General features: G+C 37.6%; 1 protein-coding gene across 1 annotated transcript in view; it reads left to right on the top strand.

Annotated features, from left to right (window-relative positions):
- adam10a (ADAM metallopeptidase domain 10a) overlaps window positions 1-23,508 on the top strand; it is a 29,608-nt gene that overhangs the window by 1,882 nt on the left and 4,218 nt on the right. Inside the window, exons 2-13 of the mRNA XM_030123284.1 lie at window positions 2,652-2,802; window positions 11,976-12,094; window positions 12,766-12,924; window positions 15,122-15,222; window positions 15,566-15,724; window positions 15,990-16,082; window positions 17,806-17,989; window positions 20,507-20,670; window positions 22,406-22,589; window positions 22,674-22,824; window positions 22,919-23,102; window positions 23,213-23,324. Coding sequence (XP_029979144.1) covers window positions 2,652-2,802; window positions 11,976-12,094; window positions 12,766-12,924; window positions 15,122-15,222; window positions 15,566-15,724; window positions 15,990-16,082; window positions 17,806-17,989; window positions 20,507-20,670; window positions 22,406-22,589; window positions 22,674-22,824; window positions 22,919-23,102; window positions 23,213-23,324 — 1,761 coding nt within the window. The remainder of the gene's footprint in view (window positions 1-2,651; window positions 2,803-11,975; window positions 12,095-12,765; window positions 12,925-15,121; window positions 15,223-15,565; window positions 15,725-15,989; window positions 16,083-17,805; window positions 17,990-20,506; window positions 20,671-22,405; window positions 22,590-22,673; window positions 22,825-22,918; window positions 23,103-23,212; window positions 23,325-23,508) is intronic.

Raw genomic sequence — 23,508 nt, 5'->3', positions numbered from 1 at the left:
ATAGGAACTGTTGCACAGAGAGTACTCAACTTTAATAGAGCTGCTTGTTACTTGTGAATTTAAACCCTTTTACTTTTAACTTTTCATGTTTCCTGTGTGATACTCAATGTTGTGCAGAGACTTTTGCATTTCCCTGCAGTGTGATGTGTCTGATTCATTGTGTAGCCACCAGCCATCCTGCCATCATAGAAAGTAAGGTGGGGCTTAGATGAGACATGGACTGTACTGTTACCACCTCCTCTGTTTCCTGTCAGTAGTTTCCTCTTTGTTACCTCATTTCTCTTTGTCTGACAGATTTTACCAAAACTATGATGACTAATTCCTTTACTGTGAACTTGAATGTTAGTTGTTGTTTCTCAACTCTTTCTTCTTTAAAATGTTCCATTACATCTATTTACTGGCACAGATATAGAAAGGTGATGCAGTCCATAGAGACTCGTTTGTCCAATGACACATGGCCAGGATGGATAGTTGGATAGATTTTATTAAAAATCTCAATCAAATGTAATGTTATTGTGTTGAATTTATTCATCACAATGACACTATTCATTGCACATCGTGATGAATACAGTTTTATAACTCTTTTTAATTTTTGGCTACCAATACACTGATTTAATATGAATTAAATAAAGTATTATGGAAAGGTATATATTAAACTAGCGGGTTGACCTGTGTGGATCCACGTGGGGTTCTAGATGTGGTAGTTTTTCTGCTGTTGTGTATTCATTCATGCTGTACCACATTTGTCCAGCAGTCACTGTCAAAGTGTTTCAGCCATAGCAACATGATTGCAAAGGAGTTATATTCCAAAATTACTAATATCTCCCAAAATATTGGTCCTATCAACTTGCCGTTTTCGCTACTGTCTTCCTTGGCCAAAAATACATAAGTGTGCCAAACTACAGCAGTCAGCTCTTTCGAGATTTTGTGGGAAACCCCCCGGACACACACCCACCCAGAGAGGCCAATTGGCTTTTGTAATATAGATAATAATGTATTAAGACTGTAACGATAAGACAAGGTTTTCCCTCCCATTGTCACACTTCAACATAACACCTCAGCCCAAAGAAAAGGGAATACACTATGCTGAGATTTCTGCAACCAGAGGTTGTTTTTTTTTAAATATTGTAATAATACGATATGTAATAGTCTAATGTGAAAATACACATAAAATATACATAAATGCACATAATCTGACCACAGAACCAAAGCCCCCTGAAACTGAGGGACAACCCAGTTACTCATAACAATTTGATCATCAACTTGATCAAACTGTGGCCACAGTGGCTTCTAGCTATAATTTAAAGTGAAGGGTTGCTGGAACAGCCTTCAGGAGTGAAATGTCTTTCAGTATGGTCATTTATAACCCTGGTTTCGACCCGTGTGTTCGGATTAGAGCTTTAATAATACCCTCGGAGAACCTGAGGGTTAAATCAAGTTAATTTGCACCATAGCAGGTTAGTTATATAATAAGCACAAACTCAAACACAATGTCTGAGTCTATATTGTAGTAAAAAATAATTTGCTAAATCACTCAAACCTATGCTTTTATTCCACCTAGACAGCCAACAGGAGAAGAGGGAGGTGGCTAACAAAGCTTATTGAATATTTTCTCCCTGCATTCATGGACAAGTTGCTGCTAGCCTGGTACTGCCTCTCACTGCTTAGGGAGTTGTGACTCCCACCACAAGGAACCTCTACAGTAATGAACAAACAGTACAATAATACAGCTAAGGTGGAGCACCTCTGTTATCCCTTGTATATTCCCAATGACTTTCACTACAAAACCCTCATTGTGAAGTCTTGAAAGTCATCTTTCTTGAGCCTCTTATTAAAAAGACTGATTAATTAGTGCTCATAGTACAACTTTTACAATTACAAGTATCAACTACTCCAGACAATTATTTTATTTAGTTGAATTTTGCATTTCTTTGAAATGTTGATTAGCATTTAAACAGCCTGCAAGCGGATTAGACACTGAACTGATTTAATGCTGCAGTGAACAAAGCCTCAGTCACCTGATGTGTATTATGGGCTCGTCACTTGTGTTTGAAATTGACCATGTTCTGTCTTTGTAAGCAGAACAAAGACAGTTTTCACTGTGAAAACCAGAAGCATCAACTGTGCATGGTCACGTCAATATGCTCCATATTGCCATGAGTGATCACATCTGTCTGTCCACACCTGTGTTCTGACTCAATGACGTTTGATTGTTGCTGTGAAAAGGCCTATATGGTGCCCTGTCTGGAGTCCAGGCGTACAGGGGCAGTTATTTCTGTATTGATTGTATGATTATTCCTAAAAAAGGAATAAAAAAGGGAGCACAGTGTGACAAACCTCATTAGGACTTTGGTACTACTGTTGGCTGCAAATAAATCATTCTAAAATGAGCAAGACTTAGAATGATTTAAAATTTTTGAAGTGTCATTTTGGTTTTAAATTTGTTTTGGGTAAATACACACATTTGGGATGCGAGCCATTGCATCTTTTTGATCTATTAGTCCTATTTTATGTAAGATGGATAAATATTAGGACTGATTGTTGAAGTGTGAATTACTGTGAAAGATTAAAGCAAAATGTTTCATTCCTTGCTGCCATGCATGAATTATTAGTTGACACATGTTTGATTAGCTCCTCATTTCTCATTTTAGGTCAGTATGGGAACCCCTTGAACAAATATATCCGCCACTATGAGGGTTTATCATATGACACAGAAGCCCTGCATAGCCGTCACCAGAGAGCCAAAAGGGCATTGTCTCCTCAAGACAGCATCCTGCACCTGGACTTCCACGCACATGGAAGGTCAGTTTAAAGAACACACAGACGTTTCTTCTTTCCTATTCACTCCTATTTCAGTCTGACCTTATACTATGCTGCTACTTAAAGTTATTTTCTGTTTTACTGTAAATTACTACTCACTCTTATTTTGCAAAACATGAATTGAGTTACCCAAACTCTTTTCATTTGTTTTCTTAATGTAAATGTCATTAAATTATTACCCCACCCCCTGAAGGGGAGGCAAGCGGTATTGTTTTTGGTTTTGTTTGTTTGTTTGATTGTTAACACTCTAGCAGCAAAAGTCTTGGTTGAATTTATACCACATTGGGTTTATAGGTTGCCAATGACCCAGAATAGATGTGGTTACATTTTGGGGAAAGTTGGTCAAAGTTAAAATTTTTTTATGAATTTCTTAAATCTTTTTTTTTTCTCCCATTTACTTATAATGGGTGAAACTTTAAGTATTTATAAGAACATCCATTTTGTTTAAATTTACTTCAAACTTGGCACATATATAGAGGCAGTTGATATGCTGACATAAGCACATGCTGGATAAGCTACAATATGTGTGAGGGGCTGGGTTTGTTGTGCCTGGCACCACTTGTTTGATATGTGTTGAAATATAGCTAATTTGAATTAATAATTACCACATTTGGGTGTGAAACTGGATATACTGGTTAACTCTGTGTTCCTGTTACCATCACATATCACATATCAAAGCAGTTTCGACTTTATCCTCCATTTATGACTCCAACAGTTTCTATTTTGAAATATTGTGGTTGTAGAATGAGTCATAGCAGGCAAAATAATAAATATTACTCTTATGCCAGACAAAAGCCAGATCAGTCTGCATGAGCGATTTAGTGGAAGACCCTGTTGTTGTCACATCATGCGTCAGGAGATGTGTGACAGTGTGATTAACCCTAGAAATTTGTGGAAACATCATTGATCTTGTGTTAGGTTGGATTTATGCCTTGAATAACAGATTCCTGCTTCAGTGGTGGGGACTTCTCTTCAAGCACCAGTCGCTGTATTGTGGTTATTTAAGTCTCGGAAAAGACTCAACTTGCCACATTATTGCAAACTGTAATCAAATCCTCTATTCCTTTTTTTTTTTTTCAACCACCAACGGCAGAGTACCCGTGTATCCTTTCCCCCCTTTGTGATTCACGTCTAAATAACACGTAATTTGAGATGAGCTCTTGTCAAGGCCAAGTCGTCTGAGTACAGTGGTGCCACCACTGTTTTGGAAACAGATTATTTCAGCTAGTAACACTGTTTAAATGTTCTTAGATACGACAGCATTCTGCACATGTGAGTAAAATTATATAATATTACAGCAACTGAAAATTTTATGTACATAGGAAGATATTTCTGTAGATTATTGTACTTTTATTCTGTGATCCTTCATTCTGCAGATATTGTCAGACCATATATTTTTGTTCTGCTGACTTTGGACCTAAATAAAATTAAAATTAAAAGTAATGATATTTTTGAGTATGGTTTTGAATGTGCTTCATAGTATAGAAAGAAAAATATATTTTAACATTCATCAGTCAGAGAACAGAGACCCCACCACAGACTAAGTGACATTCTTGGCTGGATTGTCACTGTACTAAAATGTCAACGTGTATGTTTGAAAATGTGGACTAACTGGCTTGACTCAACAACAAGTGCTCACTGGTTCCTATCGTTGTTGTGTACCTGTTCATTATACTTTTACTACCCAAACACAGAGAGTAAGGTAGCCTATATTTTAAGGTTGTATACCGTCTAAGTTCAGTTAAGGGACCTCATTTAATAATGGGAAGCACCTTTTTGTCTCATCTCTACCGGTTTTTCTCTTATACCCTTTTCTAATTTTTTGCCAAGCTTTGAAAAAGCATAAAAACAATTTATGTCATCAGGCCTTGTTTGTTTTTTAGTGCACTCCCCCTGCTTTCCCTGACCTCTGTCATGTTGTGTGTTATCAAGGGCTTGTCTAGCAGGTCAGTTTCCTGTGTTTTTGTGCTCTTTCCTGTCTTTGCTCTTTGTAGCAGAAACAGCTGGGCCCAGCCATGTTGGTGAGGTCACTACAGTATTATGCAGCAGGATTCAAAAACTGTTGGCATATCGAGTAGAGGATATATTCATAAGTTGCATTTGTGCTACAAGAAAACTTAAAACAACAATGACCATGACTAATTATTGTAAATATTGCAATATAAAAAATGGTGGTGGGTGTCAAATTAGTTTCTTACTGAAATTCTGAATTTTTGTGATAACCACTCACATGAGTATTGGAAGCAGGATCAGGTGACTGAACAAATCAGAACAGATCGTAATATTTGCAGTATTGCATCGTTTTTTCTGTGATCCCATTCATGAGACTACAAAGTAGTATGTTATACACTCAAACATTTACTCATTACATTGAAAGAGCAGTGACATGACTGTTCAGTGAATTCAAACAAACAAATGTTTTACAGTTACAAAGTAGTGAAGTCATGAGTTTAGTTTGACTTGGAAACTTAAGTAAATATGTGTTTATCAGGCCAAACATTACCATTAGAAGCATTTATTGTCATATGTCAGTGAAGTATTACTTGCTCAGGATCTTCTTACACATACAGGAATATTCACAGAATTATTTGATTATTTAGAATGATTCCTTCTAGAAGGATTCATGTGATTCTTCAGGGGAGTGAATCTGCTAATAAAAATAACTAATAAAAATCAGGAACTTCAAACCATGTTTTCTAGAACTCTAACTGTACACAAATGGTGTCAACAGCACCACACACAGAAACATGTGAGCGCTATGATCACTCTTTAGAAGTTATTTTTAGAGATAAATTAAATTGTTAAATACACTGGTATGAGGGCATTGTGAACAAAGCACCTGTTTTGGTCAGTGTCTACCTCTCTGAAGCCAAAATAATTTCATACCTAGTTTTTGTAACCTATATTACTTTCAGGGTTTTTATTCACTTTTAGATTGTGGCTGAGCTCATTTGCCTCACTTGAGGCACTTGATATGATATATTGATATATTGTGTGATGGTTTTAGCTACGAACTTGGCTTTTGAAGAGAAAATTTGACATTTTGGCCGACTCAGGTGATCAAGAGGGACAGTGATAGACACAGATCATCTGGACAGTCTTTTAGCAAAGGTGCAGTCATGCACAGATGGTTCAGCACAAATACACCTCCCTCATAGATATGACCTAAATGAGTAATGATTAAACTACTTTTCCTCGTACCAAATGTTAGTCCCCAGCCATAGTACCTGGCATATAGGGTACTTGAGGCTTTTGCAATTAGAGAAGCACACACTATGGCTTTCATAGTTATTTGTTATGATCAAAAATTAATCAATGAATACATTGAACAAAGTGAGAGAAGGTGATGCTTCAGAGAATATATTCATACACATGAAATGCCTTGTCTTTGTATAAAAAGTGCTTTATATGTAAAGTGATGATACTGTCCTTTTTGAGGATGTACTAACTATGTCGACATGGCTTGAAGGTGCTCCATTTCTTGGGGCCGCTCTGCTTACTGAGCAGACTCTATGACTGTCAGATGCTTGAGTCAGTGTGTTCAGTATTTGGGATATGTCTGAATAATTTATCAGTCAGCTGCTGCCATGAGATGAGTAGAACTGACACAATACTCAGCCTCTCCTCTTTCTGTCTGTATGTTGCTTGTTTGTCAGCAAGTTTTTTGTCTGAAACAGTTATTTGTTTTTATGGACAGTAAACCATATAACCATTTGCGCTGATTTGACTCTGTTAGGCCTACTCTTTTTGTTTTAGGTTTTTCTCCATTCTATTCTATTTGTTGACTGAATGTCGGACATTGTGAGGAAGAACTACACCAAATACAGTTACTTCGTCATAAAATTCACAATATTTTGCACTTATTGTGGAATTCTGCCAAATACTGGAGTTTAAAATTAAATTTTGGCCAGTGACTTTTTTGTTGTCATTCATTCCCCCTTTGCTGCCAAAGAACCACAGAACTTTTCATTATAAAAAAGAAGCTGAGATGTGTTGAAGTGCTTCAGTGCTTCATCACACTATTTTTGAATGAGTACAATTTCTATAGTACAAATGTATGAAACTATTTAACACAAGAGATAAATACCGACCACTACTTATGGTAAACAGCATCTTTGATGACATTCACTGTCACTGTCATTAAGGCTGATGTTGTCTGGTACAGACATTACAACAATCAGCCATCATATTTATGACCATTTACAGGTAAAGTGTTAGTAATGTTGATAACTGTGTTGCAATATCATCTGTCAATGGTGGATTGGATTGAAATTCAGTTGTACTTCCTCGGAACACTTTTTGTAGGCTAATTACTACACTCTGACCCAGTCATCTAGCAGTCACAGTTTATCCTCTTTAGGAGTCTCTCAAATCCTTATGCTTTCCCATTTTGCTGCTTCTCACTCCTTAACTTCAAGAACTAATTGTTCTCTTGCTGCCAGATATATCCCACCTACTGACAGGTGCCATTGTAACAAGATAATCAACATTATTATCACTTCACATGTCAGTGGGTGTAATGTGGTATTTTGGCAGCATGTTTCTATACGTAAAATGAATGCGGTTAATCCCACACATGGAGTATAAAAGATAGTATTGCTGTGATATTTATGTGTCCATTTTTATTCTTATTATTATATATCTTATCTTATCTTATCTGTAGAATTACTTCTTTTGGTGTTTCCTGTATATTGGTATTTGGTAGACATGCATAATCTTGTGTTTGTATAGAAGCAAACAGAGAACAATCAGATTAAACAGGTTCCTCACTGTCTGTGTTTGTGATTTAGTTCAAAACGTGACACTAGGTCTAGGGATGATAATGTGCATGTTGAAAAGATGCAATTTCCTGCTCTATTCTGTTGAAATTATTATAAATATCCATTTATACATCTGCTAGAGGCTGCTTTGTAATCTAAAGCCTGAATGTTGTGCATATTATAAGATGTGCCTAAAATCTGCAAAATGGTACTTCAGGCTAAATTCGTTGGCTCCTCATTAGGGCTGCAGCAGTACACCGTTTCAAGGAATACCATGGTATAAAAACTGATAGTTATCACACTGTGAACATTTGCTGCTCTAAAGTATTGGGAGAAAATGCAGCTTGACAGAGAATCTCACCTGTACATGAACTCGGTACAGTCTGATTTCATAAAGGATCTTTTCTATGTTTAATACCATATACTATGAAACTGGAATTTTTGGACATACCATGAAAATCTCATATAGGCTATTCCTCCTCAAATGTGTGTTATTTATAGATCATTGTCAATTATTGCTATCTCTAGCAATTAAGAATCTAAATCATTTACACACCCCTAATAATACAAACTGGATTTCTAATTGACAAACATTCTGGCTGGACCCCCTCCCCCACCTTTCCCAGTTCTCTTGTCTTTCCAAGTCTGCTTGGTTTTAACCTTTTTTTGTGCTTATCTATTTTTCATTGGCATTATTCCTGTCACCAAGTAATCTACTTACTTGATTTTTGTTTGGGTTGTATAGGTGTGGGTGGGATGGGAGGGGGGTGGAAAGGGAATAGTTGTGGGTTGCTGTAGAGGTCTTTAATAAAGTGAGGAGAGACCAAAAACTGTAAGAGCTGTGACGGTATGAATAACACCTAAGGCCACTGTCAGAAGGTCTTCCTTTGTCTCACTGGAATGGCTTCCAAGAATGGGTCATATTTCAGCATTTGGCTGCAAAGGTTTTGCATTTCTTTTCCCATATAGATCAAACTAAAAATGACAAGAATACACCATTTTTTATATTCTGAGTCAAAGATGTTCATTTGATGCTAAAACACAGATCAGGCCAGGTATAAAAACAGAGAAACTGATAAAAAAGTCCAGATAAAGATGTGCAAAGATGAAAAGGTACATTAAAAAACTGGTCATTTAAAGGATCTCAGTGAAACAGAAACATTAGAGTCTTTGGTGAATATTCATGTCTTTGTGTAAGTTGGTGAAGGGAACCATTGATCCAGTGAATGAAAGATACTGTAAATGTAACAAAAGAGACACATGGGAAAGGAGAACTGGAACGATGAAGGGAGCATTTATTCTAGTACAGATCAGGGAGGCATCCTGTAGAGGGAAATCCTGATTTGTGTTTGACCTTTTAAGATCATTTACTTTCACATTCTTCTGCCTGTATAAAATGACAGACAGAAGTTTCTGTCTATATTTGGTTTCTATTTTATTTTTAATGCCACTCTGAATCAGTTGCTCCACTGTAGAATTCCTTTGACTTCTGCAATTTACACACACTTTAATATTCCCAATTAAGACTGGATGTCAAACTACTTTTAAGGCACCCAAATGGCATCAGGTGTTAAAAATGTACAATAATTCAGTTCTCAAGGAGTAAATTCATCAGACTTGGTGCATACAGATCACACACTTGCACAGCTTTTATTTTATGCCCCATTAATTACCTCTGCCAGGAGGTATTGTGATCGCTTTGCTTTGTGTGTTTGCATGCATGTTTGTTTGTGTGCATGTTTGTTTGTTTGTCAGCAAGATAACTCAAAAAGTTATGGACAGATTTTCATGAAATTTTCAGGAAATGTTGATACTGGCACAAGGAAGAAATAATTAAATTTTCGTGGTGATCGGGGGGCAGATCTGTCTTGGCGGAGGTCTGTGCTCTCCGAGTGCTTTTCTTGTTTACATTGGCGAACATTTTACATTCTGACACTTTTACTATTTCTTGTTTTTTATGTTGTAAAACTGCTTTGAGTGGAACAATAGCAGGGCGCATAAAGGTATGAAACAGATACTGTGGTTAAACTGCAATATAATAGCTGAAAAATAGAACCAGTATTTGTACCATAATGCACTTTTCTCTTGGAAATTGAAAATTGGTGCAGAAAAAGAACCAGGATTGAAGCCAGCCAGCATTACTGCCTTGATTGAAAATTTGTGAATGATGCTCAGCAATAACAATAATGATTAAAAATACCACAGTCCATGTTGAGTATCTCATTCTAATTCATACATTTTAGAAAAGAGGGTTAATGCTTACACAGAGACACAGGTATTCTTTTCAGCCTGAAAGTTGGTTGTATTCCATTATTTAAGATAGGGTCCTGCCTTCTTCATAAAAGGGCAGATTGTTTTATAAAGCCAGCATTATGCACATTCCTTAAAAGAAAAATCTTTCTTGGATCTTGGATGAAGCCTCACCCCTGACACCAAGCCATGTGATTAAGCAACAGATTCTCAGTGAACAATATTCTACTGAAATGCTCATTACATTCCCTCAGGTTCTTGGGGAAGCGGGCTCATGTGCACCTCATGTGATAAATGCCTTTGACATCATTGTTCTACTAATGAAGGGCTTATATAAAACTGCAGTATGGCTGTGCAAAACCCTTCATGTGCTTTGCCTCCTGACTGAGAATAGCTGTGCACATGGGGGAAATTCAGTAAAAAGGTGTAACGAATGGTGCTTTTATAAATTGCCCTGTCCTGTCTCAGGTTTTCAATGTATGTGGTCCTTATCACTAAAGGTCAGTGGTTATATATTGTATTATATCTGCCGACCCTGGTGATCAAGGACACTGATGGACATATATATTATGCTGTGTATTGGCTCTGCTATGGTTTAGGGTCAGGGTTTGAAATACCATCCGTAGTAGTATGTATTGTTTATCTAAATGCATTTCCATCCTTTAACATGGATCCAAGACACAAAAAACAGGCACCTGCAAAAGAAACATATTGTAGCTGCTGATACTGGAGTAAAAACACCAATTGCATCATGAGTCTGTTTGATTGGCTATCAAGGTCAATGTTACTTAATCCAAACTATCACTGTGCAACAGAGGTCATGTTTAATTTTTTTGGAACATTGGCATCAATTTCACATGTGGTGTGCATCACAGAACAGGATTAGAAGTGGTTTACCTCTCACCAAGGTAAATGTCCACAGTGAGTCATCCTGCAAACAAAATGTTTCAGATAAATGTCTAAAAGCACCGCCTACTGACCAATAAATTCCCATAGATGGTCTCATTGCCTCAGTACATGGTAAAAAAAAAAAAGGAAAGGAAAAAGATGAAAAAATCTGATGGAGAGTCTGAGGTAAAGTGATAGATCTTCTAAACCCTTTGGTTTTTCTTTGTGATATAACTTAACATGTAGTTTTAAAGCAAAGTGATTAAAATATTTAAGTGTTTGATTTGCTGAAAATATTATGTTTATATTATTTCAACAGAATACACTGAAACAATCATAGTCAGATGTACTCATGCTATAATGTATCATTTTATCAGATCAGTTTTAGGCCTATATTTTTAAATCCTTCATATAATCCGTTAATGTTAATCTCAACATGTCCACGTTTGTGATTTGTCACCTAGTTCCATCTCCACCTTTTTATCTGACTGTGCTCATAACTACTGTCAGAAACTCTGGGTTTACATAGTGAGTTTATATCTACCGTTGCAATATCTTATAGTCTGACAGGCAAGGGTTGGTGTTGGTGAGCCAGGTAACAGATAGAGATCTTTGCTTGGTGATGAAGGCATCTGCTCTATATGTACAAGCGTAAGGTTCCCTGTCTAACCACAAACATTTCTGTTTGTAAAGGTTTAGTTAATGAGACAACCACAAAATGGCTTTAGTTATGCATATTTTGTATTCAGTTAGTTCTCCAATTACATAATTGCACAGGCTGACATTGCAACTTAATTGTGTAGCTCTGTTGTGCATCCACTTTAACATTTAGTGATATTTATATGAGACACTTGTCTACATATATGTACATGTGAATGTGTCCTAGAAAGGAAAGTCTTTTTTTTTTTTCTAGCACATTGACAATAAAATACAATTGAAACACTCAGATAATTAAGATTTTTATGTAGCAATATAAATGAAATTATTAATATGTGTACACATAGTACTCTTTTAACATTTATTGAACTTTAAGTGCTACCCACACAGGTGCCTGATCAAATATCTTATAACATTTTTACTACTGATCAAATATCGGCTTTCAAAAAAAAAATTAAGGCTGATGGCCAGTATTGGAAAAAAAAAACAACATATCGACCTAAGATATCATCTGGCCAGGTATATTGGTAGACCTCTACAGTTTACATTTGGTGTTTAATACTTATGCTAATTAACATTTTATCTTGTTCCTCTCTTCAGACATTTTAACTTGCGGATGAAGAGGGATACAAACTTATTTTCTCCAGATCTCATTATTGAGATATCAGGAGAGGACATCCCTGTTGATACCTCACACATTTACAGTGGACATATCTTTGGTAAGTTTCAATGTGCACCACTTCCTGTCTGGAGTACAGCATGTTAACACTGAATACCTAACATGCCTATGTTACTCCTGTTTTTCCATTTAATTTCATTTGTAAAGTCCTTTGCACTGTACATATTCCACTTTGCAGTCTCACAAGATAGAAACTTATAGTTGTTTGTGTTCAGTGTTTATCATGTCAGAAACCAAACACACTCAGGAGTTACTTCTACCTTTCGCTCAGTTCTTCCTTCTGCTGTCTCTGTTTCCTGGTTGCCTTCCTGCTGACTGTCCCCAGCAGAGTTCAGATAAACCAAAGAAAAACAAGGCTGTTTGTCCTGTTATGATCAGTTCCTTAGAGAAGGTTAGGCAAAAAGAGAGAAACATTTGAAGTGCCCTTAATGTCAATATCTATAAAATAATCCTCAGTTCAAGGATTTAATCAACTTGCTAATATTTTTGGTTGCCACAAATCTTATCGTGCAGCTGGAAATGGTGTTTGTAATTAACTGGAACAGCTCTCTTAAACTGCTTGAATCTTTTGACCGAAGGGGTTTAATTACAAATTCATGAAAGATTTTTATTTATTTAATTCTCAGTAGTAATATTTACTTTTGTTTATAAAGGAATATTGTAGGAATGCTGCATATTTGCCTCTGCTTATCCTTCTGCTCTGTGTTTTAGGAGAAAAGGATACACTGACCCATGGCTCTGTGGTTGATGGCCGCTTCGAAGGCTTCATTAAAACCCACCAAGGAACATACTACGTTGAGCCCTCAGAGAGGTACTTAAAGGATGACACCGTACCCTTCCACTCTGTCATCTATCATGAAGATGACATTGGTAGGTATCTGCCACTACACTTGCTTTACAAATCAACATTGTGATTAGTTTAAGCCAGACACTATACACTCAAGAAGGTGAACACAGTGATTTTTGCACTTTTTATAAAAATTTTTGATCAAGTGGAAGTCTAAACCTATAACAGTGTCTTTAAATGTGTTAAGTGTATAAAGAGTAAATAATGATTTATTTTCATATGATCCACGTAGTTTATAAAAATCATTAAAGGATCAAAATAAATATGTGAAGAGCAATAATGAGCCCAACAGCATCTGCTTTTCAGGAAACAGAATTGTGATGAATATAATGTAACAAGTTTATGGTTAACGTTCTGTCTGGCAGTCTCATAGCAGGGGTTTTGGCTCTGGGCTCTGGCGCAGAAGGCGAACTGTATCTACTGGAAACATGAACAGCATAGGAATGGCCCATAGCCAGTTCATACTACAACCAGCTGAGAGATTCTAGGAAGACCGCAAGCTTCCCAATGTTCTCCTCATGACTAGATTAGGATTGATCTGTCTTTCAGGTTTGATGTCTCAGACTATCTTAGAATACATGTTTTATTCTGTTTTTTTATGGCAGCATCAGAGAAAAGTAGGTGGTTAACACAAAGTCCTTGCTGCTGACTTTTGGCTTCTGGTCCGTCTTTTTTTTTTTTTTTATTTTTTTTATTTCTCTCCCAATTGCAAGGGCCTTTTGATTATCAGTTGAATGACAAGGCATTCAGAGTCAGGACAAAGAGGGCTTTCACTGTAAAAATTCAAAACACATTGTCAGAGGTTGGGTTTGTTGTTTCAGTGTGTGTGCAGTCAGTTTAGTGACCAGCACAAGATTGCTCTCATTACTAAATGACCAAAGATGCTTTTTTGACCTTCAGACTGATGTCTCAACTCACTATCAATGGGATCATTAGATTTGCAAATACTGGCTTCTCAGAGGCAAATAACCCATTAGGCCTCACCAGTTAAACTGAAACCTAAAATATTTGAATATGCTGATTTAATGTAGGCCAAACTAAATACTGTTGTGTTCTATTATTCAAATGATCTTTTGTTTATCCTGCTGTGTTTATCAGATCTAATGACAACCAGTCCTCTCTAGACCCGTCTGAATATTTTACAGAAAGGTAGTTGGGTTTTCTCTTTACATTTCACTGGGATTAACAGCATTTGCTCATACACTCTTGTTTAACCTACCTGCAACCTTTAACACAAGCTCCTTACCTGAAAAAAATAGGTTTAAAATTAATATATACTTGTGAAAAAAGTAGTTTAATACTGAAAATTAGTTTTTTAGTGCATGTATTTTTACTTGAAGTTATCCTTACATTGAAATTATTCACAACCAGTTTATTTGTCCATGCTCCCTTTATCAGCCCTAGTGTTTTCAGTGCGGTAGACGAAAGGAATTCTACAATATTTGGTGTCTGATTACTGTGGGTGCGGTCAGCGGTGAAGTGGAATGTGAGGTCGATTTTTGTATATGCCAAGTCTGATCCTATCTTGCTTTTGTAATACACTGAACAAAGCTGCTGAAGCTAGGCAGCCACACTGTAGTGAGACACAGGTTCACATGTTATTACTGAAATAATGACCATTGTTTACATGGGAAGAATGAGGTCTTTTTGTACACAGTGTGCAGCCTGGAAATGGTTGTATTGGAGGTCGTGGCCTAAACTCTGTGAGAATTTGTGTGTCATCCTGCTAAAGTCCGCTCCAGTCAGGTTTTCCTTTGTCTGTCTCTGTATTATATGTAGATTTTGATTGAAGGCTCACGTATGCATTCTAATTTCTATGCAGCAGATTGTAGCATTTGTTTAATGCATTATGTGCGCTAGCTTTTGGAGGATATTGGAAAAAATCTTGTCTGAGAAGAGGCAAACAATGGGGAGGATCACCATAAGCCAGTAGTTGAAGGAAAGCTTTAATAAGAGAGGGAGAAGACACTGTTTTTAGACCTAGAATTGAATGTGAAATGATGTAATGATCACAAGAAAAATGAGGTCTGTACACAGGTACGCTCTCTAAGTAAGTAATTTAATTCTCCTTTCAAAACTTTCTCTTTAGGGTAGGCAACATTTTGATCTCCAGGGTTATTCTCAGAGGAAACATCCTCCTACTGCATCCCACCACTCATGATCCATATTGCAGTGTAAGCTCTTACCAAATCATCTCCCATCTCCTCTCCTATCTGCCAGATTATCCTCATAAGTATGGCTCAGAGGGCGGCTGTGCAGACCACTCAGTGTTTGAGAGGATGAAGAAGTATCAGTCATCACCAGTAGAGGAGCCAGTCAAAGTAAGTGCATCATAGCAAAGCCCCTCCCCCTACTCATCCCATAATTAAACACACAGATGGACGAGGCTCATAAGATTAAAAAGATCCAATCTCATATCCCCCTACCTTATACTGAAAGTAAGAGGATTCAATATATAGGTGTTAATACTTTCCATCAAACACCTGCCTGGTAGCATTTTTATGAACACCTGTTTGTGTTGAGCACTGTCTCTAGGGCAAAAATGCTTTCCCTCTGTTCAGTGGCTGAATTCACCGGTGTATGGCTCAGGTTAACTTTTTCCTTCACTCACTTGTAAGTACTTTTCCTCCCCTCCTGCTTTGTCCTATTGATTGTTTTCTACAGGGTGTGAACAGTGTATTGGAAGAGGCCAGTGCCCATGTTCCTGTCATTCTGAGGACAAAGAGGGCAGCAGGGAAAGAGAAGAACACCTGTCAGCTCTTCATCCAGACAGACCACCTCTTCTTCAAATACTACGGCACAAGAGAAGCTGTCATTGCCCAGGTTTGCACCCATACACCTGCTAGAAAAACATAACTTAAGCCCAAAAGATTATTTTTTCAAATTGGTCAATGCAGTCATGTACTCTCTGTGACTCATTCACGCTCATAAAATCAGGGTCTTTGGCCAAGGATTTAAAAGCTTAATCAGCAGTTTTTATCATGTTCAGAAATGGCCTCTCTGGAGGATGTGAGCATTTTCTTCACTGTAGATCAACTAGCAGAAACTAGCTGTTCACTGCTCTTTGTAACATTCCCTTTCTCTACAGATCTCCAGCCACGTAAAGGCTATTGATTCAATTTACCAGGCCACAGACTTCATGGGTATCCGAAATATCAGCTTCATGGTTAAAAGGATTAGGGTAAGTTGAATGTCAACTAAGAGTTGCACTGTACCTCAGATGAATGCCTGCCACCATCTTGAGTGTGGTCATGTGGTGTATGTTTATTTTAGTGGGATTAAGGCCCTGTTCATATGAAGACGGTTTCAGTTGTATCCGCAAAACTTTTGGATCGGATAGGCCTTTCATCCACTTGAAAGTGGCGTTTTCAGTCACTGAAACTGCAACTTTTTGAAACCGGGTCCCAGAGTGGATAAATTTGACAATGCCGGTTTCATGTCTTCATCTGTACAGCCAAACCGCAACTTTTCTAAAACAATGATGTCATAGCCCCACCTCTCTAACCTTTCACCCCAGAAGCAAGATGCCACTTCACAACAAGAACAACAATAGGTGGACTACAGAGTAGTGCTCGTGCTACAACAGCTATTGAGCTTATTCGAAATATTGAATCAAAATCTTCAGCTACTCTTTCATTACAATTAGTAACAACCATAGCTAACAATATTCAATAATAATAACAATAATGGATTAGATTTCTTTTTTGGGCACTCAAAGCGCTTTACATTATTGACCCATTATTCATTCGCTCTCACACTCCCCCTCTGGTGGTGGTAAACTACATATGTCGCCACAGCTGCCCTGGGGCACGCTGACAGAAGTGTGTCTGCCAATTCGCGCCTATGGCCCCTCCGACCGCCACCAAATATTTATACGCATTCATACACCAGTGTGAGTGGCACTGGAGGCAAGGTGGGTTAAGTGTCTTGCCCAAGGACACAACAGACAGACTAGGACAGAGCAGGATTCGAACCGCTTATTAATTAATAACCAATAACCGGTTATTGGACGACCTGCTCTACCTCCTGAGCCATGGCCGCCCCAGTTGCATGTATTCACTACACACTCTTGGATCTACTGCAGAGAGGAGCAACCAGGAGGAAATATTGGATCAGACCTGGTAGAACCAAGCAAGCTTTATGCGCATGCTCCACGTCTTCTCTGTTTTTTTGCAAGAGCATTACAATGCTCTATACAGAACTGACATTTGTACTACATCCTTTTCAGTGGTTTCGTTTGGGTGCAGATATTTCCTGAAACTACTCTGTGTATACAGAGCACTTTCTTGAAAACAACAAAGAAAAAGATCAGACAGGAAAAGATGTGGTTTCATGTGGACATGGCCTAAGATGCTAATATTGTGAGTGCAGAGGGCAGGTAGCCTCTGTACTTGGCAGTAAACAGTGTGATGTATCCCCACTCTGTAGTAGTGTAAATTGTTCATAGGAAGTATTATAAAAACAAAAAAAAACCCAAAAAACCCATGGACTCATAGGACCAAAAAGACTTTGACTGCATAGAAAGAGCATAGAAACTTAAACAAATGTTTATAATATTACAATAATTTTAATCAAAGGCTTATTGGATCTCTGCTATTCTTTGGATATGATTTAGGAATAGAAGTCTAACTAGTCTAGATTCATTTGTAAAATTATGTTCTGTTTTTTAATATATATTGGAATTGTAATTTACATTCACATAGAAGTTGTTTTTGTGCCCTTTTGTATATCAAGTTTTTATAGAGTTTAATTTTTTGTTATTTTACTTTTGTCACATTTTTTTATATCTTGTATTTATAATTTACTAGCAAAATCACATCTACCAACAGAGAACTCCTGGTATGTGTTCATGCACTTGGTGGATAAAGATGATTCTGATTTTGATTTTGTCAACTCTCTTTCAGATAAACACCACCCTCGATGAAAAGGACAGGACCAACCCTTTTCGGTTTGCCAACATTGGAGTTGAGAAGTTTTTGGAGCTTAACTCTGAGCAGAATCACGATGACTACTGCTTGGCGTACGTCTTCACTGATCGGGACTTCGATGATGGCGTGCTTGGCTTGGCATGGGTTGGCGCTCCCTCAGGTTGGTGCACACTACAAAGCTTCAAATATAGGCTGATTTTGTACTTTTAAGAATTTTCTCTATACGCTGCACTAACATCCTGCTGGTTGTGCAGGATGCCACATACTTTTTTCAGTGTGTCTGATCCTTTCATCTGTAACTCTGTACAGTTGAGAACAGTGTAGTTTTAGATTCCAGATCTCAGCATCAGTGGCAGAATTGCAGTGGTGGGCAGAATAAGCAGAGTGTTGGCTGAATAACTTGGACTGCAGTATCATGGTGCTGATGTTCTGTGAAATAATGAACCAATCTCAGATAGGAGCGTATATCCATTAACCCCAGGAGACCCTTATAAGTCTTACAATCTCGGTCATTCTGTTACCAGCATACTGTCCAAACTTACACAAGTACACACTTCAGGAAAAAAAGCATCCAAAATACAACCAATTGAATACATTTTTAAACTGAGTACTGGGAAGCAAAATGGAGTTGGAGCACAAGGAAAATGAATTATTATAACATGACATTTGGTCTTGGTACAGTAGAAAAATCCAGGCAAATATATAGTAAATACAAACAGAATAAGCACAAGTTGTAGTAGTCCCACAGACTGTATATAAGTAGCAGACGAGCCCTCTCTGGTGCCATCCATTAGCCTGTTCATGTATGTAACAGAAACAAGTAGCTGGAGTTGGAGAAGAGCAAGAAATGAAACTGGACCAATTTTAATCTAAGCTAATTAGTGACCTAGCTGGCAGACCACACATTGTGACTGAATACAATTTAATGCCAACATCAGCTAATGCCGCTAAGTTACACTGGTTATTGTAATTAAGTTCCTGTAAATTTCACACTATTATCCTTTGACAGTTTCCCTTTTGTAACTCCTCAAGTACAACTAGTGCAGAGCTGCCTATCAGGGAAAACAAAAATTATTCAATAAAAAAGATTTCCAAATGTCCAACTGGGCAACCAAGCTGATACTAGTTAAACAGACACAGCACAGCAAACACAGACCATACTCATCTGTCATTCATAGCGGCCACTCCTTTAATTATTCCGACATTTTTGGCTTTTGCTGACATTTGTCACTGAGGGGGAAACAAACTATAGAGACCAAACCCTTTTTTTGTACCAGTTGTAAACATGTTTATTTCATCCATAAATCTGGCCATTTTAACACATTGGATGGAGATTGACTCATTTTGGAGGCACCCACCCATGGATGTTCAGGTTACTGAAGATTTTGATACTTCTGCTTTGGCTTCACTTTTTAGCACATGAAGTTGATGCATGGAGTATATGTGTAAATTTTACCGAAACTGTTCTGTTGCTATGTCATATAATATAAATGAGAAAATGGGGAAAGGGTTTCCTAAAGCTCAAGATGACATTTTCAAATATATTGTTTGATTGATGACAGACAGATATTCAGGGTATTGTTGCAGAGGATGAGAGTAACCACAAAATAATTCCAAATGAGGAAGATGGAATCAGACCACTCTGACTTTCTTTCCTTAAAAATCCCTCAAACTGATTATTAATAATAAGTGATTATTTTAATAATCCACAACTAATCAATTGATCAGTGAATCCTTGCTTTAGTTTTATTTTACAACTCATACTGGCCCAAAAAATATTATTATTATTTTTTACCAGTGATAATGTACAGAGATTATTCAGAGTACAAACATAGGAAATAGCTCTGAAAAAGCATAACTATTTGTTTTTGTTTTTAAATTAGATTGAAAAATATTGGAAATCTTTTTCATTAAATTATTTCTCACCCTTTGTGTTTACAGTGAGCCAAACAGGAAAGTTAGCTACACACACCAAAGTGCCTAAGTGTAACTAAAGTTTTATTAAAGGTGGAAAATGGTCACAATTTTTTGCTTCTCCCCAGGATCATTGTGTTATTCCTTCGCTAATCTTCAACAAACTGGTCCTTTTCTTACAGGCAGAACATGTATGAATAATGGTTATAGTGGGCTTGCCATCCAGTTCTTTTGATAAAGATCAGACTATTGGAACATGAGGAATACAGCTACAAACTCAGACAATCAATACGAGCAAATTAGCAATGCTGCAAGCTGAAAGAATCAATTCGGGGTAAGAGATGGAGAGGAGATGGTTTGCAGTAAGCCGTGTGGTGAATGCTGGACAAAGAGAGTCCAGAACAAAAAGCCACTAGGGATAGTGGTCATGCACAAGTAATGGATGTCTGATTTGATGTGACCAGTTGTTGTCAAGACATAATTAGCTTCAACAAAGATGCTTCACAGACACTAACAGATGGAGCACAGACACATGTGGAGCCTTACATGTATTCATATAATGGACATGGAGTTTATTACTTTAAGTGCTTATGTCTTGTGCATCTGTGTAGCTGGATGCTCCCTCCTAATGTCTGGTTTATGGGTTATGGGAAAAACAACACTGCAGGCATTGGTTAATGTTGACTGGAATAAATAGAGAAATAGGACATAGACATTCAAATGCTAGTTTTCTGCTCTAATATATTGAATGTTTCTGCCACAGGAAGCTCTGGGGGAATCTGTGAGAAAAGCAAACTCTACTCTGATGGGAAAAAAAAGTCTCTGAACACAGGCATCATCACTGTACAGAACTATGCCTCCCACGTCCCTCCTAAGGTGTCACACATCACGTTCGCTCATGAAGTTGGACACAATTTTGGCTCTCCTGTAAGTACTATTCTCTACTGGTCTCTGCCTGAGTACTTATATTTCCTCATAAAATTAGGGCAGAGTGATATATTTCAGGGGTTCCCAAACTTTTAAACTCACAACCCCCAAAATATCAATGCCAGACACTGGCAATCCCCACTATCCCCAAAGTGACTGAAACATAAAAAAAAACAAAAAATGAGCACACAGGAGTCATGCAATGGTACCAGTGTTTCCCGTGGAATTGATCTCTTGTGGCGGCATCAGAAAGGTGGAGTGTCGTGTACAATTTTTACCCCTGTATTATTTTTGTACTTCTGGTGTTTTCGCACATACACAACGTGGATAAATTTGGTACAGCATGCAGCATGCTGGTTTTACACCTATATTATTTTTCCCCCATGAACTGTGTAGTTTTGGATATCCAAATAGAGTGAAATTTACTATAGTAAATGATAAATAAATGGGGTAGATTCAGTACAACAGGTTTCACTACCGCATATTTACATTAAAAAGAATGTGGTTGCACATGCCTGACGGTTTGGAGCATGTGCATAATTCTTAGGGGGTAAAAAAAATACGGGGGTAAAAATTGTACAGCGGCACGAAGCCTGTGCAGCTTCTTATTGAAAATACTAGAGCTATTATATATTATACATGTGAATAATAAGTCTAATGCGACGGTGATGATTTTTTGTATCAAATGTATGGTGTGGCAGCAAGGAACCTTACCAGCGGAAACGCTGGATACTGTGGCATATATGCCGCATTGTATTGTGGGTACTTGACATTTTACTCATTGTGTTCTGTTTTATGTGCAGGGGTTCAATATTAATGTTTATTTACATTAATGTGTCTGTTTTACAACGTTTATTGGCCGCTTTATGTTTATTTTTATTTTTATTAATGTGACACCATTAGTCAAACCTGTAGGCCCAACAATGCCTTACCTGCTGTCAAACTGTTTTTCATGTAGTTTTAATGAAACCTTTGCCCCTTCAAAGTACTGCCCACACACCTTGAAGCAAACCAATATCTTTTCTTCAAAGCACAGGTGCAACAATACTGGCCTTAATCAGTCGTAACCACCTCAGGAATCACATCAAGAGGTATCTGAAAATCATCTCACAACCCCCCAGGGAACCGCAACCCCCACTTTGGGAACCCCTGATATATTGAATACTGTATGCCTGATATATTTCATCTTGTTCTATATGGGTATATCAAATATAGATACAGATGAAATTTATTGATCCCAGGGGGAAATTCACTATGATTCATTTATTAAATAAAATAAACATTGTTGTGTTATTGTATAATTAATATAATTATTCATATAAATCTAATTCACAAATGACTATTTACAAATCCAGTACTAGCTATCACATAGTTTTTACAGCCAGGGTGCACTCATTGTTTTACTGTTTGTAGCAGCAGCACTTTACTGGATGTATTTAAGTCCACTTACAGTGATTCTTTAGTGTGTGTTTAGTTCTGCTACTTTAACCAGCAGGAGTTATTGTGATGTGTTTTTGTCACATCTTGTATGTTGGCACTTTTACCCACTTTAGAAAGATTCTAGGAATATCTATCATATATTGCACTTCCTTGCAAAATATATTCAGTAGAATTGTTTATGTCCTTACCACCCATCCCTAGAACATAGTATTTTTTGCCAATTCAACCAAATATTCAACTCTTGTAACACTTTCAAGTGCTCATGTCTTACCCATCATTTACATGTATTTCACAGCATGATTCTGGGATTGAATGCACCCCAGGAGAATCCAAGTTGCAAGACAAAAAAGAGCAGGGCAACTACATCATGTATGCCAGAGCCACATCAGGGGACAAGCTCAACAACAACAAGTTCTCCATCTGCAGCATCCGCAATATAAGCGCTGTTCTGATAAAGAAGAGGGATGACTGTTTTGTCGGTAACTGCTCTCTCATTAACATACACAGTTGTTGTGTGATTTTATTTAGGTTCTGTCTTCACTCTGTTGTGCTTGTGTGTACAGTGTCAGGCCAGCCTATCTGCGGTAATGGACTGGTAGAAGCTGGAGAGGAGTGTGACTGTGGCTACAGTGATCAGTGTACAGACGTTTGCTGCTTTAGTGCAAATGAAGACGAGAGCAAGAAGTGCAAACTGCAGCCTGGAAAACTCTGCAGGTAACACATGACACGCTTTGCTTATTTACCCAGTCTTGTATTAGCATAGCATGTTTTCATGTTTTGACTGGATGATTGTAATTCCATTCCACAGTCCGAGTCAAGGCCCATGTTGCACACAACAGTGTACTTTCAAGGGCACAGCTGATAGATGCAGACTGGAGTCCGAATGTGCCAAAGAGGGAATGTGCAATGGAGCCACAGCCCTGTGTCCTTCCTCAGAACCAAAGGCCAACTTCACAACTTGCAATTCAGAAACACAAGTCTGCCTCAATGGTGTATGTATTGGTTATCATCTTGTTACTTCATGTCTGCTTGGCACAGTTTATGAGCTCTTACATATATTTAAGGTCAATGGTGTTTTTTATTTTTTTAATTTTTTATCTAGGTCTGCTCTGGTTCGATTTGTGAGAAACATGGTCTGGACGTTTGCACCTGCGCAAGTCAAGATGGCAAGGATGAAGCAGCCGAGCTGTGTCATGTTTGCTGCATGGAGAAAAGTGAGTGTCATGTTGAAAGATTATTGGGATTATTGGGAGAACGGTATACACAACATTAGCAGTTATATTAAGAATCATCTGATGCACAACACCTGTGGCAGTAATTTAAGGACCTTTCAGCACTGAGAGTCCAGGCCAAAATTCATACTTTGTTACATTCTATGCATTTGATGCACTTAGTTTT

Source organism: Sphaeramia orbicularis, chromosome 3 (assembly GCF_902148855.1).
Source record: "Sphaeramia orbicularis chromosome 3, fSphaOr1.1, whole genome shotgun sequence".
NCBI lineage: Eukaryota > Metazoa > Chordata > Actinopteri > Kurtiformes > Apogonidae > Sphaeramia > Sphaeramia orbicularis.
The sequence above is the reverse complement of the archived record's forward strand: the minus strand, read 5'-3'. Positions and strand labels throughout refer to the sequence as shown.